We start from the raw sequence: 16,495 nt of genomic DNA on the forward strand, positions 1-16,495 counted from the left end.
AGGAATATTTTACATTTCTGGAATAAGAAAGTAAAAACATACTGAAATACTCATATTGCAAATAGTGCCAACCATGAAATTTTAGAAAAGGGTGTAAGCATGAGCAGACGCAAAAAAAAAGTGTCCCAAAAACAAGCTAACAGGAAATGAAATGATCCCACATTTCCTTGCACCATAAAATCTTCAACTTAAAGCAATGTTAAAAGTGTGTGAAGGGGACCACAAAATTCTTGCTTTCAATGTACTTTTATTCCTGAATTAGCAGCAAAAGACTAAGATTTATTAGCACTTTGAGAAAGATGGTTATAAATAGAGAGGTATTTGTATTCTAACATATTTTATTATCACTCATTTTGGTGTGAAATACTGGAATCATTCTCTACATTTCAGAAGTCAGTTTTCTTTAACAATCTTCACAGAGCAACAAAAACAGCCATCAGCTTGTCAAGTGATTGACTGTTTTTTCCTCAAGGGAAAATGAAAGAAAAGGTGTCTGCCATCAATTTACACAAGAGACCCTATAAGTAATATAAAACTGCATAGTTCTGTCTTGTTCTCTTAGATTACTCCATCAAGTCAAGAGAGTAAAGTACACATTCTAGTCTTAGAATGCTAGGGAACAAATTGACACTGGAGACTAAGTAAATTTAGATTTGTCCTTCCTTTATCAAGTCTTTCTCTTATGTGTACAGAGTTATGACAAACAAGTATATCGTGACTTTGGGGTAGAGAGTTATATCACGGCATATTGGCAACTGATTCAATTCCAACCACAACTAACCTTTATTAACACGAATTGCATTATATCAGCTGCACAATGACGTTTTCTCTTATACAAGACCCTATATCTATTGCGTATGTGTGTGTATGCATGTACACGCATGCATATGTCGTTCTGATCAAAACCTCTGTGTCATAATGAGTGCAAATCTTCTCTTTCTGTTTCTTATATGTAAATTGCTCTAAGAGTTGACAAAGAAAACAATGTTTCAATTATGGATCACTTTGCAGGTAAATCACTAGCAGTGGCAGATGTTCAAAAGTGCTATCAAATTTCAGTTTTCTTGAACCAGAGTCATTAGCATATATAGGATAACTGGAACTGGAACATCATGGAAGAGAATCATCATCAAGAATAAATTAGTTTTTGAAATTCAAATTTATGATGCAGGTTCTGAGTAAGGAATGTCTTTTTTTTTTTGTAATCTACATGCATTTCAGAACAAGGGTTGGCTTAAAAAAAAAGAATTGTCACTTTTAACTACCATTACCTTCAACCTTGTGGCTGGTATTGATGTATTTTTACCAATGTCATTAAATAATGCATCAAAATACAATATGCTTAGGGTCAATCTAAAGGCACCCAGGAATAAAAGCAAATATCAGTTCTGTCAACAGGAGTATAAAAAGATGATCAATGCATAGCAAATCCTGCAGGTGTTTATCAATATGAAATCCAGACGAAGCAAATACAATTTACATGGCACCAGAATTATTCTTTTCACAAAATGGAAAAAGTATAATACATAAATACATTTCTAACACTACACAATTGAAGGAAACGCCCAGTCTTACCACCAGGGCAGCCCAATATTCAAGGTCACATTAAGATACACCTCGCAGCTTTCAAGGTCAGTCAACAGTACTCATTTACTACTATTTAATTCCCAAAAACTTCAAATTTACAAAAAGTCAAAATTCATATTGTCAATATCACCATAGGTGAAGTTTGACTCAGCTCTGATGATCACAAACTTTTACTTAGAAATCTTGTCCAAGTAACAAAAGCCCATTGTAATGCTGCTCCTTACCACGACTTCTGTCTTGAGTTCTTTGTGGGTTGAGAACTGTACATAGGCTGTCCGGCCCCTGATGTTTGCAGGGACCTCTGTGTGATAGCTGACCATGGTGGAGGCCTGATTCTCGTCACCAAACTCCAGGAATGCCTGGAAACAGAAAGGAATATATTCAACTGAATTAGTTTCATTACTGTTTATGTCTTTAATTCATTTATTCAATACTCCTGCAAAAGTGCACAACTGTCTTTCAAAAACATTTTTCACAAATAAAACCTTAAATCATAACAGTGACCTTAAGCATATCCTGGTGCTAAAAAAGTAAAGTCAAAAACTTGAGACATCTATATGTCAGTCTACATTATCAATATCATCTTAGCTAATACTTAAGCAAACAAGGCAATGAATCTCATATCAGATGTGTCAGCAACTCATCTGTTTTACTTCTATCAACTATTTTTTTCATTTCATTTCCTGTTATTAACAGATGATCCTATCAACACACCAGCACACCTGCCTAGGTACAAACCCATTAAGAACACCACGTCCATCATCCAGCATTGTGTTCTATCACTACAGGGAAGTTGAAAAGTTCAAACACCTCTAGTTCCACTACAATTACCAGCTTTGAAAAAGATTGGGTCTAATAATGTTTAAGTGCATGCTGCCTTACTTTCCAGCTGCTATCTGTTTGGTGTCTTCACATGACAACACGAGTTCCAATCTTTTCTACTTACAAAAGGACTTTGTTACAAATGCAATCATGCAAGTCTTCAATGTCAATGGAACCCTTGCATGTTGTTCCATGATCACAATCATGTTTAACACCTTGAAACAGCCAAGTGATGAATTGGTACACGGGGTATTTAAAGGGAACATTTGTACAATCTGCCTTCAAAGTAAAACCATTAGATGGGTATATGTTGTTAGCTTGTAAATTCAGAATAAAAAATTCAGCCACAGAGCAGTTTTCCAGGCCCAATTGCAAGGTACAAGAAAACCTACATATGTAGGATTAAAAGCACCTGTACCAAAAAATACATAACCACCAAGAGCGATGATTAGAGAAGTGTAATTTTAACCCCATGGGAACTTCATCAGAAACACACACAGCTAGCATGCAACACCTTTCAATCGAAAAACCATGTATCCTGGACTTGACACAAGAGAAGCTCTAAACTAGCACCTCTCTGCTGGGTCGGGCCAATAAAGATGCAGTTATTGCAGGCATTAAACAGATCAGAGGAGACATGACATTTCATATCTGTGTGCTGACTCAGTATCCCAGGTGAGAGCCAGCAGGGACCCCTCCATCTTAACAGCAAGGCCTTGGTGCTCAGCTGAGAATCAAAGCTGTGGTAATGAAGCCAATTTCCTATATGTCCGCTGTGTCTGCCGAGTAGACATGAAGGGATAAATGAAATGTCTTGACAGGCAAACATAAACCCTGCACCGTGCTGCCATCCTATAACATGCATTTTGTTGACCTTGTATTGGCTTAATGGAAACCAATCAAGTCTATTAACTTTAAATGACAGCAATAATAGATCAGCAATTGTCAACAGAAGTGTTATTATATAAAAGTGGTTTGTGTGAAATTGCATTTTTTATATTTTCTCTCGGCCTTACTGTCCTTTTTTTATCTGAAGGGAAAGTTTTTCTTTCAATTGTTTTTATATTTATCTGTTTATCTATTATTATTGCCATTATTATGTTAATTACCCCATCTGAAAAAAATGTTTCAGATCTAGATCCCAGAGAGTATGCTCCTAGACATGCATTCTTGATCAAGATACGCAACAAACAGCTTAAAACAGAAGGAAAACCTGTGCAGAAGGCACTGTGCACTCATCACACCACCCAACCGGGAACACTTCTAATAAAATTCTCCATAAAAATGTAAATTTCTACCAACTAAATCTGATGGGAATCCTTGGTAAAACTGCAAGTGTGCCAAATGAGAATATATTCCATGTTCTCACTATTCAGAAGTGGAACAGGTGAATATTGAATAGCCTGTGACTGCACCTGCTGCTACGGAAGAACTTGAAATATCAGTCAAGGGTCAGAGATTGGAAATCCAATTCACCACAATACAAGCTTTTCCAATATTCAATTATCAGCCTAGTTTGGTTTCTGGTATTGCATAACAAAACAATTATGCTGTTTACAATAATAGAGACAGAGCATCCATCTTTGACATTGCAACATTCAGTTATTTCTGAAAGGAGAGAGATTTACTCTTCCGAAACCGGTCAAAATCCATGCATATTTCCTTTCATTTACCCAAGTTGGCATTTTGTCATACAGTATTGTATGTATTTTTGCAAAGAAATCACATTTGGCAACTGGGATAGATATTGCCAAAGAAATACAGCACTACCTGGAGCAAAGCCCATATTCTGTCTAAAGGTACTTAAAATTGCTTCAGTGGCTACTATGAGATGACCTTCTATTAGATAGCAATTAGCTTTCAAACCTAAAACAACTTATTTTCCCCATTTTCACTGTAGATGACTTTTTCAAATAAGCTGTTAACACTGTAAGTGGGAAATATTTCAAACCAATCATACCTGATTCTTTTTCTTCATGACCAAGACATTTGTTACTTTGCCAAATGGCAGACCAAGGGCCACCACTTCTGCTTCCGAGGCATCGGTGGGAATGCTGCGAATGTGGACCACTTTGGAAGGGGGACCCACCTGGCTCTGATCCAATTTAACCTGGAAACAAAGAAAAATGTGAATAAATTATACAATTCATTTGAATTGATATTTTCTTTTTTTACATTAAATATTGCTGTGTTACTTATTTTTGTAACAAAACCATCTTATTTGCATGCATTTTTCTATATAGTAAACAACAACCACAGTGAGAATTTCTTTCACATAATATTAATTTCTGTATCTTTGCATTTTATAATTGGTATTTCATGATAAAACTTCTAGCCAGAGAGATATACAATGTGTTCTGAACTAGTGAGTTACTGCAAGGAGCCCTTGACTCCTGACATATATAGAAGAATATAAGATTCATCAAACTAAACATTTAGATGAAATATTCAAAGTCAAAGGAGCATTTTCTAAATACAGCATTATGGATGATTTATAATGCTATTTTTAAGCAATTCAGAAAAGGGCAGCTGGGCATATATTCTTACAAACCAAATTCTGGTCAATTTTTTCCCCTTTATTTTCATTAATAATACAAAACAAAGTCTTCTTGACAATTTATCAATATATCTTTAATATGTGCATATTTTCACTTGCCCATGCCATGCCAGGCAAAATTGCTGCAGTTCACAGCCACCATTTTTCAAGTACCTGTATACATCATGCACAGTCTGACTTGCTAAGTAAACTGCAAGTGCACTTAGAACAATGGTGGTGCAGAATTTGAATTCACCTGAATCAGTCACACAAAACAATCTCTTATGTAAACCCGTGTAAAGGGAATGCAAACAGCCCGCCTCAAGGAATAAAGGGGTGGGGAAAGAACTATTGTCCAACCTTCACTAATAGCGTTATTTGTACTGGAGTGGCTTACAAACATTTCTCTACCATCTACATATGAATATATAAGCTGGCCAAAACTGTTGTTAATGTCCTGTCACAAAACTAATGCATCAAGATCTACCTGTAAATGTCCAACTTTTATTTATTTGCCAACGCAAAACTGAGACCCCACTGGCCATAAAATAACAACCTCAACTTTACACATAAAAGGTAAAATGTCTGTCTCAGCCCAGCCATTGTGAATGGCATGCTCTGATAATTCACACTTTTCCTAAGAGAGATGGAATACATGGAGCCAATAGCCAATTTAGCAGCAAAATGCTCGTAAGTAATAATGTGAGGCCAGTACATCAAAGTCTCATCAATGATACAGTGTCCTCTCCCGTCATATTCTTTATACAAAATGCCACTTTCATGGGTGGGTTTGGATTTTACCAGAACCATCAAGTTCTATTACATTGCTTTTCCATAAAGATAAATCCATTATACTGAACTGCCCTCTCTGTAGTTAACTGCCAAAGGCACACCTTGAGGACTCATATTTCAATCCCAAGGGCCATCTTCCCATCCTGAACAACAGCCATAATAAAACCCCTTTTACAGCAGGTAAGAAATTGGCCCACAATTAAAGTCATAAAATGTCAGGTGAGACAACCAGGCACAATATAATCCAAGCCCATAAAGAGTGCAATCTCAACTTACAGTTAGTGTGTCTGCACAGGATCCAGCCATGGTTCTACTACAGTAACTACTTTAATGAAATGAATTTGTAGTGTGCGGGTGCATACAGCATGCAAGCTCATATAATATGCAGGGTCTTTTTCGTTAAATTGCTGCTCAGCCACTATGCAAATAATGCAACTTTTCTTGTACAGTTTCAATGCTCTCAATGCATGTTGTATTCAATAAAATTTATTTGCTATAAAAGTTTATTTGTGTTCTCACCATTCAAAGCTTAAGCGGTATTTACAGTCCTAAAAATCGTGGCACATTTCTATCCATGCTGCAGGTACTTGACATTGGAAAATTGAGAGCTTGCACTGGCAAGGAAATGCATACTTCACAGATCCTTTCTGATCTTTCTGAATGCCCTTCAACATTTCTTTAATCCAACACCGTTCTTTTTTTTTCCCCCAATAGTGACAATGTAAATCTGTTACTTTACAGTGAATATTTCTATAATTATGACAGCAAAACTAACAAAAGAATGGTAAATTATTTATTTTTTTGGCATATGAGATCATAATGGAAGGCCATCAGGTTATTAAAACTAAATGGCAATTTCCAATTAGGCAAATGGCAAGTGTGTCAGCAGACTTCAAAATTTATAGGGTGATGCTTAGTAACTATGAAACGGATAACAACAGGTCATTATGTGCACTATATTGTCACTTCATCACCAGAAAAGTACACAATGTAGGTTAATATCACTTTTCATCCAAATCCATTCCATTATCTAATTAACTGAGTGGAGTAGCTCTCCTCCTCTTGTATATTTTATACAAACGTGCAGTCTGGGAAATGCTTTTCCACAGAACAGCCATTAGACATTGTACAATTTAATCTACCAAAAAGCCCCACTCAAAGTGGACGTTTGGGAAAACACAACTTCTCTGGTCTTCACAAAGCATGCCACAGCAGAACAATACATCGCGTCAACAGCATCAATAATTCACCACCCTCATTTGATGAGCGAGTTGCAATCATCAATCTACTTCATTACAATATGAAAGGCTACATCACCAGAGATCTGTTGATATAAATGAGGATATTGATTAAAAGAGAAAAGGGTACCGATAATGGACAACAAGCTAAAATCAATTGGAATAGAATCCAGCTTTTAAAAGGGATAAACTTTTCATGTGTTACATTAGATGTGCACTCAAGGGAGACATGTGTTGACACACTGGAAAAAGTTACACAGAGAGAAGAGTAAGTCTGATGCTCTCTTGCCATCAATCAATATCTCCTGTTTGAATATTTTCTCCAGGCAGTTGTTGTCGTTATCACGAAAACAGCATAAACACCATGTAGCACATGCAACAGCACGCAGTAAGGGAATACAAGGGATACATTTACCACACCACAGTCAGTCTTCACCTGAGCCTTCCTCTTGGATCATATTACCAGCCTGCATTATTGATCAGGGTTTGTCATAGAAATCTTTGCTTCACCTGCTGCATTAAAATACATGAACCAATTTCTTTGCTCGTCTCTTGTTACCAACGTTTCAACAAAGTTTGAATAAAGAAGGCAATTCGAGACCCTGACATTCTCCCTATCTTTGACAACCATCTTATTATGTTAAAGCTATGGAACTGGTTTGGTTTATCCAACAACTTGTGGTTATTTTTTCTTAATCTTGCCAAACTTTGACAGCCAGGAGGTCAGCTGTGGTTTTTTCTTCTACTAGCATCCTGTATAAACATGCTCACACCTTTTGTCAACAGATGGACTACTACTGATTAGTGAAGTACTTCTTTCTGAAAGTCACTTCTGAACAAAAAAGGGGAATTTGGTATGGTGTTCTAGTCAGATTTCAAGTGTTTTATATGTAAGATGAGGATGTATTTGGAATGTCTGAAAATGGCTGGGTGCTGTGTTTTCTTGTCTGAGACTGTGTCATGCTGTGAAAGAACTTAACTCGTTTATTCTTATTGAAATTTTCTCCCTATCAACTCAAATCAACAACAAAACAAAAGTTACACCATAAAAAATTCTGAATTTAGACTGTCAATAAATAATTCCATCGCCTGTCATGCACTGCAAGCTGTTGCATTCAAAACAGGACAATAGCATTTATGTCATTATTTCCTTTCACAACACTACATAATCAGCCAGGACCCATTCAAATTGCAATCACAATTGAAACCTTTATATCTCATTCTCTCTTTAAAAAATGTTTTATGGCAATAGGCTGGGAATTAGATTAGATAAGATTTTAAGAACTCAGACAGGCAAATACTTCAACAGTTTGAGTTAAGTCTTAAAATCTAGAAGCAAGAACACTTAATAAAAGATCCCCTGCTTCTTAAGCAGGATTATCAAGGGGAAACTATTCACGAGTTCAGTTTGCTTTTCACTAATAAGGCTCCTGCTGAACATTTCATGGCACAATAGCTGAGACTTAAGTGTCTCAAGGTAAATGTTGAAGACACACCTTTACCAAGCCAACAGGTAAACAAACTCAATAAGACACCTGGATCTGAAGATCTAAGAGGTCTTGTTGGAAATGATGGAGTTCACTTCAGGAGTATTAAGTGACTGCATCCTGACAAACGGGCACCTGGGGGACTTTTTGATGAGACTCACTCCCACATGGAAGTCTCGTCTTCCATTGAAATTCACACAATGAAAAATGCCTCCAGTGAAGACGGGTTACAGGAATTTCTTTCAATACTAAACCGAAAATAAGTGTGGGAATTTTATTTCCATTTACCTCCCTTACACAGCAAATCATCTTTCATTTCTTTCTTACCTTCTTTTTAACCCCACAAGATCAATTCAACTGCATTTTTTCCTCATTCTAAATGGTAACTTTAAACCACACAAGTTTTCTAAAATTAAGCAAATTCTACAGGAAGCACTGGAACAGTTGCCACTGGTCAAAAGTTCAAAATTGATTACCACGCAGAAAGAATTCATGATATGTCACATGATACAACTTCCCTTTTGCTTTCTCCAGAATTTGTGAGAAAAGTCATATTGTTCTGGAGTTTAAATGTTGGTTTCTTTTTTTATATGATATTACTTCCTACTCAAACCTCACGAAACATAAGCTAAATAAAACCATTAATTCACAATCAGCAGGTTCTAAAATTGTTGTTTGAAAGGTGTCATCTGTCTCACCTTTTTTGCATCATTGTTTGCATCCATGACTGTGAGAGGAGAGGCTCCGTTTGTAACCATAGGGAGTTGTGAGTGACCTAAAAGCTCATCAGATCCACGCTGGAAAAAATAAAGAAGAGAACCAATATGTTAAGTCCTACTAGCAAACAGACTGAAAGAAGACTGAGTCATATTCACTCCTCTTCCAGTTATACATAATACATTATTTCAGCAGAAATTTACCTCCATTGCCACCATCACTTTCCAACTGAAAAATATGATTACAAAATTATGATGAGTCAGCAACAAGTGCTACAGAAAAAAAACGAAGTTTTAGTAAACAAGATTTAAACAACAACTAAACCAAAACAGTCCATTCCAATCAGTACTGTCTGGAAACTAGATGTGGCAACGTATGCTGGCACTTTCTTTCCATCTCTCCTGCATAAATAAATTATAACGCTGCATGACAGTGAAATCAAAATGCGGTTTCAGGCACGCTCCACATATATAGAAAGAAGAATATTCAGCAGTTCCCTACCTTCATGCCCTGCACATACAGAGGCTGCTGTGCTGGGATGGGAAGTGTAACAGGCACCTGCGGGGTCTGAATAGGTGATAAACCATAGTATGCAGACGGTGGAGGACTGACCTTCGAGAATGACAGAAGCATGGAGACCTTTAAATTTGACTGACCAGGGTGGTGTCACAAAAAAAGTCTCAATGTATTTCCCCACGTGAGCTCAGATTGTCCGTTGTCGTAGTAATGATAATGTACAATGTGTACAATATGAGAGTTTCTCACCGGCAACCTTGTCCTATAGTGAGAACAGCGCAGAATGAGGTTCCCAGGCAAACTGACTCTTCTCCAACTAATCTCCTCCTCCTGACTTGACAAGCACTAGTGTAGATGATGTGTGAGTGCCAAGTAAAAATAGCGCACTTCACTCTGTCCAACAAACTGGCAGGGGATCAATTAATGCTAATGCTTGACAAATACACACTAAATAAGTCCTGGGTCAACAATGGGACCTGCTGACCAAATGGATGGATAGCATTGGGACTGAGCAATTATTGATATAACCACCCCATACAACTAGAGTTCCGCTTCCAAGCCCCTATTCAATTGCGCCTATGTAAATAATAGAACCTCCAAGCAATGACTCAGTGACAATAGGAGACTATTTTAACCCCTCAAAATGTGGGCCTTTTCATTGGATGACAGCAGCGGCACCACCTCGATCTGGGGATTGTATCGAAATATCAAGCCACTTTACTACCCTGATCACAAGTCTTTCCTATCAGCAACTTCTACCTCTCCCGATATCCTTCCTCCCCACAAAGTAGGCCTCTTCCCTTCCACACAGCACTGATGCAGTTAAAAGCACCTGTTTAACAATAACATCCACCTGGATCACAGTCAAATCAATATCGCTTTCATAAATCAGAAAGTAAGCAGCCAGCTATCCAGCCATCTAGATCCATTCAGTAATTAGTTAAAGTAGTGGATTGGATCAGCACTGGCTATGAACAATATGAAAACTGAGGTAATATATTCTCCAAGTCCCATTACCCTCCTTCCCTTGGGAAATCCTAAGTTAGAGGACCTTCAGCATCAATTTAGAGCTTGTGCAACCATTCATTCTGTAATGCAGCAAAGCTTCATAAATAAGTAAAATGCAATTAGTGAGATACTTGCAAATTGTTCCATAATATGCAGGCCAAAAAGTACTGTCCTGAGTACGAACAGAAAAGAAGTCACAGTATAAATAACACTTTCAATTCTTTAGTGAAACTGACAACCACAGCATGAATGTGATGGGCTGATATGGTTTGGATGTTTTTCCTTTTCCTTTCTTTGCTCAACACCAGATGGCAAGATAAAAACGCCTGCCTGCCGCCAGCGATTGCTTTTAATTATCTTTACAGCTACCCAGAACAAAGGACATGACATGCATTTTTCCTTTTCAAAGAATATGGAAAATGCATAAAAATTCCCCATCATGTTTTATAGTCTAAAAATCACATTTTTTAATGGGAAGGGGGGAGCAAATACAAAGCTCACTTTCATAGCAGATGCTAAACAGAAAACAATTGTGCCAAAATAGAAAGTTTATGATAATCAAGGAGCATGGCAAACAGATTCAGTTTTAACAAACACAAGCTCCAAACTTCAAATCAGTCAGCACCAATACAGATCCCCCGCATTCAAAGAGTTTTTCTTGGACATCTTCATTAGAGAAAGAATGCAGTTTATAAGGCAGGCACCTGTCCCTATCTACCCAAAATAAAACCGAGTAGCCACTGCTAATCAGGGTGTTTGCCTGCTACCTGTCCAGTGATGTAACAACACCCAGGTAGACTACCTCTGCTGTCCATCACAGATCAATAACTAGCTTCTTCACCAGGCTCAGCGTAATCTTTAAAAATATATTCTTTACCATTGCTTAACACCTTTGATAGATATGCAATATTTTCAAACACATAACTGTGGAGCTTCAACCTAAAAATTGTATTTGACATTGCATTTGAAATGCTAACAAGTTGAAATTTTAAACTTACAACCACTGACAAATAAGCTTAACTCTAGAGCATATGGCACTGTGATACAGCAGCTTATATCCCTGTTTCCCTCCATTAAATTTCACACGTTCTCAGACCAGTGATAATTAAAAATAACAAAACCACACAAACCATAATGCACACAGGCTGTTGCAAACAATTAATTGTCATTAGGTTTATAAAAGTGGAAATAACTTGAAATTGATGTTGTCAGGACAAGATAATAATTAATGATTCAAACTCATAATATATATTTTTGTTACTGTTTTTCAGCCTGACAAGAGTAAAGGTAACCAATTTTGTTGAATCTGACACTACAATTTCTTGATCCCACTTAAATTTGGTATGGACCGAGGGAATATAGTACCATTACACAGCTTCCATTAAGCAGACCTAATAGTATTCATTTAATGTATACTTAACAACAAGGGAGACTTGACATTACTTATGGAAAGATCTTATCTAGATTGCAGAGGAGAAAATGAACACAGTTATGGCCATCTGAAAGCAAATAAGTCACATAAGGGGAATAAAGGGCAAAAAACTTTCCATCAATCAGCATTTAATCTGCTAAAAGTATTTTCTAGAAATGTGACTGGACCAAATAGACAGGAGCTGGGACAAGGGGCTATGCAGCTGGTGCCCATCTTCACTGTATTATTAGATTTTTCACCTGTTCACTAATTACACATTTCCCCAAAATTGTAAATATTGGATCACCTGGTGCCTGTGGAAAACTGCATCTAAACTGGAGTTTATATGGTTCCTACCCAAGCAATGTATCTTCTAATGGTGCACTGCTACCATATTAGGATTGGTTAAAAAGTTGTGAGTAAAATATCTGATAACGTCACCTCACTAAATACATGAAGAATCAATTATGTCACCCATCACATCAAATACAATCTGATGCACAAGGTAACCAATATAATGTTTGGTGAAAAAGTACATATGACCCTTGTGTTCTTCAGGTAATGTACCTAAAAAGTACACACATTACGTACTAGTACTGCACACAATTTTTGAGCGACCAAAATACAAAGAGGGAATTTTGTTTAAAGATGTTATGAGTGTTAAACAGCTGTGTACATCTTTTCAGTTCACAAATCTACACAATGAGTCAAATAGGGTAAATGCCACTTCAGCTGTATGTGAAAAGTCAGTTCATGACTCAACTAAGGAAAATCCTTAAATTATCCTAAATTTTAGTCACACTTAACCTTCTGCCCCCCCCCCTCCCCTCCCCCTCTTAACTGACATTTCCATCTTCCCTTCTTCGCGGATGCACAAGACTGCACCAACTGGCCCCAATCTTCTCCTTCACTAATCAAGTATTACAGCCTGCTAAGTGAGATTCAGAGTGGGTGGCATACCTGAGATGGCAAATAATAACCAAACTCTAGTGGTGCTTAGGAGCTCAGAGCTGGTGTTAAATTGTAATTTTGAGTAAAAAAATTATAATAATAAGTTGGCAAACTATTAGAAATAGCAGTCAAATTTATTATCACCTCACTAGCATTTATAACCAGTTCCAATCCTTCTGAAGTTTATCAATAACACCCTGATACAGAATTAAAAAGAAAATATTACTATATCATAAGTTTTAAATTCATTTAAATCTTCATTCATTTTGAATTCAAAAGTTTCAGACTACACATCCAGCTTTCATCAAGACTGTTTTCTTTTTAATAAAATGGAATAAGACATTATCCCAGATGTCTGCATTAGTTCAAATTTTTTAAACAAGATAGAAGAATAAACTATCTTGTATCTTATCAAATTTGACAAAATACAAGATGCATAGATATCATACAGTACTTAATGGCATACAGCCATCCTTCATTGCGTTGGCCCACCCTTGGATATCAACTAGAAATTGGGCTAAGTCTGTTAGACTGGTGTTGTGCTCTCTGACCTTTCAAACTGCTATAATTACCAGTGGGTCAGCAGGAGGGCAGGTAGAAAAGATATCAAATTTGCCAGCAGGGCAGCTTGGCTACACTGTAGCACCTTTCTCACCCACCTTGGCAAGGGAATGTGTTAGTGATGACAGAGGGCTCTCGACCAATTTATCACTTTTTATACTTATCTTGGTGAGTAACTGCAAGAACGTGATCATGATAAAACATGATCTAAGTTTGCATTATTTTTAACCAATGCTCTATTACAATAAGTTGCATACAATTGTCAAACAAAAATCACCTGAGCATGGAAGAAGATAAGCTAAAGAAGACAAGAGGTTTAAAACCAAACTCCATTTTGGCATTTTGGAGATACCTTGAAATAATAACTTAATTTCTAGAACTAACAAAGGATGCCAGTAACTGTCAATTACCCATCTTAATCAGTAATAAAATCAACCATTAAATGATTTTAGTTTTTCCTCAACAAGGATATAAATGTAAAATATCAGATTTTTTGTCCTCAGTTTCCATACAACATTAATGTTAGTTTTGCTTATCAATACCACCTCATGTTCACACTGCAGTTGAAGCATTACCTGTAATGTAAATAGACTGGAGGCTGCTGTAATAGTTTAACAGGAACCATGCAAAACATACTCTGCTTAACCACGCCCAGGTAATCTATAGTGTAACCATCTGAGAGGGTTGACTTGGCCTTATTATTGCTTTCCATTTGCATCATACAGATGTAATGGCAGGCAGAATCAAAGGCAAATGTAAACACATGGTGAAGACATTGTTACAAGTCATGCATGCAGATGCACAATCTAGAAATTTCCTGGATAAACTTTGCAACATGTTAGGTCAGGTGTTAACATCCCTGGCATAACCATGTCTTCAACATATCTCAATCTTCAAGAAAAACTATTTTTACCACCCTTGCAGGAAATCTCCCAGAAATACACTGTTACCTGCATGGCACCTAGAGATCCTGGGGCTTGGGCAAATGGTAACTTCAAGATGAAAAGGATGAACTGCTCACTCAATGGAAGCCAACCTATAAATAAATTCCCTTCAGACCAGTCTCAAACGCATTTGCATCAGATTTAGTCCCTTTTCTATCTACTTCAAATATATGCTTTGCAGTGGGCTGAGCACCTGTAGAACCCGCATAGCAGACCCTGACCTTGAAATTACACCCCCTTTAATATAATCCCAATTTTCGGTTCACCGTATCAATAAGGTAAAACAATCTATTCAAAGTTTATCTAAACACACAGACAAACATATTCATACAATTCACGGATGTTATACTATTACATGAACCACACCAGTGTGCACTCTTTTATTCAAAATAAATAATATAAGCACATGCTGTCTGAGTCCTTGTATACAATGAGCAAAAAATGTGAATTAAAGATGCATCACCAAAATCATTTAACTTGTTTGGATTCTCTTTTTCGCTGAAATGAGAAATATTTTGCTCACCAAAGATGCCATTAGTCTAAGCCACAAGACATTATTCTTCAACCCTCAATGGCCTTGAACTTCTATATAAACCCCATTGTCCCAATCTTCAGCATAAACACTGGAGAACATTACACAGCCCTTTTGCTTCACATATAAACAGAGTATCATTTCTTAACAAAAGCAAAATATTGATTTGAGGTAAAAAATATGATGTGCTGCTTATTCCCTTAAAATGATCTGTTGATGTACGCAAAACCATTAGCATTTTGCCACAAGGCTCTTGTATTTCTCTTTTTTATACCTGCTTCATCTTCTCTTAATAGAACTGATATGTAAGAAAGGCAGAAGCAAAGTCAATGAAATATTTCATCTGAAGATAAGCACCATCTCAATAATGCATGAATTTGTATAACTGATCAAACAAAGATAAATTTTGCCACTCATAATTAAGCATTTTCTTGGGCTTAAAAACATTATTTTGCAAATATACAATCCATCTTTTTAAAATACTTGGTTTATCAAGAGTAAAAGCAGAGTTGAATGGAAGGCATGCAGCTTGTTTAACCAAAATCTGGTCTCTCACACTGAAAACTATTACACCTGCAATAATACAAATCTAGATTTGAAAGCAAACAGCACAAACTGAAAGTGAAATACAACTTCCAAGGAAACAATGGCCAAACGTAGTGTGTGGTTTTTACGGTTGTTGAACTATCAACTCCCTGGTGACTTTGAACACGATTCAATTTTCCTACAACACAAAATGAACAGATTGCTGGTGTCGATTTTGCAAATGAAATCAGTGTGATATGCATGCCTAAGTGGTTGCTGTGCAGGTTTCACTCTCTGTGCAGCAGCACTGATTCTGTGTATAATATGCAAACACTGCATGAATCATGTATTTTCATTTCTTATCAGATCAGTCACAGTATGGTGTCTATCAAAAGACAAAACCTTGAACATGGACAACATGTCTGTTATCTCTGCCAACAAAGGCAAGAACTGGAATTTTTCAAAAATGGCCAACAAACCAACATCAGCACTACAGACAAGATAACCTATATTTCCCCCCCTTGGGAGAAAAAAGCAAATAATCGAGAACGAGTATTTAGAGAAATACTTAGAAAATATATTCCCCAGCATACCAAACATTGACTTTCACTTAAAATCATATATTTCTTCCCTCGTGTGTTTTCACCATATTATTTATCTGTAAACCAGTTAGGGATTTCTTTACTATGGTATAGAATAAGATTCCTAGAATCTAGTGACTGCAATCTCAATCTTGTAAAGAGAGTGAGATAACTTTAATTAATGTAATGTAAAAAAACAAATAAATACAAGAAATATTTCAATATATAGTGGCTGAAATTGAATTTTATGGAAGGAACAAAATTTCTTTTATACTTGAATAACGTGA

At 36.6% G+C, this 16,495-nt stretch overlaps 1 protein-coding gene across 10 annotated transcripts in view; it reads right to left on the reverse strand.

Annotated features, from left to right (window-relative positions):
• Positions 1 to 16,495, reverse strand: part of LOC106171241 (polypyrimidine tract-binding protein 2) — a 44,392-nt gene that overhangs the window by 21,150 nt on the left and 6,747 nt on the right. For 3 of the 10 annotated variants that reach the window (XM_013551492.2, XM_087001684.1, XM_087001683.1), the window contains 3 exons: positions 9,161 to 9,259; positions 4,370 to 4,519; positions 1,812 to 1,946 (listed from right to left, as the gene is read on the reverse strand). In XM_013551492.2, coding sequence (XP_013406946.1) covers positions 1,812 to 1,946; positions 4,370 to 4,519; positions 9,161 to 9,259 — 384 coding nt within the window. Of the gene's footprint in view, positions 1 to 1,811; positions 1,947 to 4,369; positions 4,520 to 9,160; positions 9,260 to 9,680; positions 10,469 to 16,495 lie in introns of those variants that run through there. The other 7 variants (XM_013551491.3, XM_013551490.3, XM_087001685.1 and 4 more) reach the window with 6 other exon arrangements.

This window comes from Lingula anatina, chromosome 1 (assembly GCF_051362555.1).
Source record: "Lingula anatina isolate TDL-2025a chromosome 1, LinAna3.0, whole genome shotgun sequence".
Lineage (NCBI taxonomy): Eukaryota > Metazoa > Brachiopoda > Lingulata > Lingulida > Lingulidae > Lingula > Lingula anatina.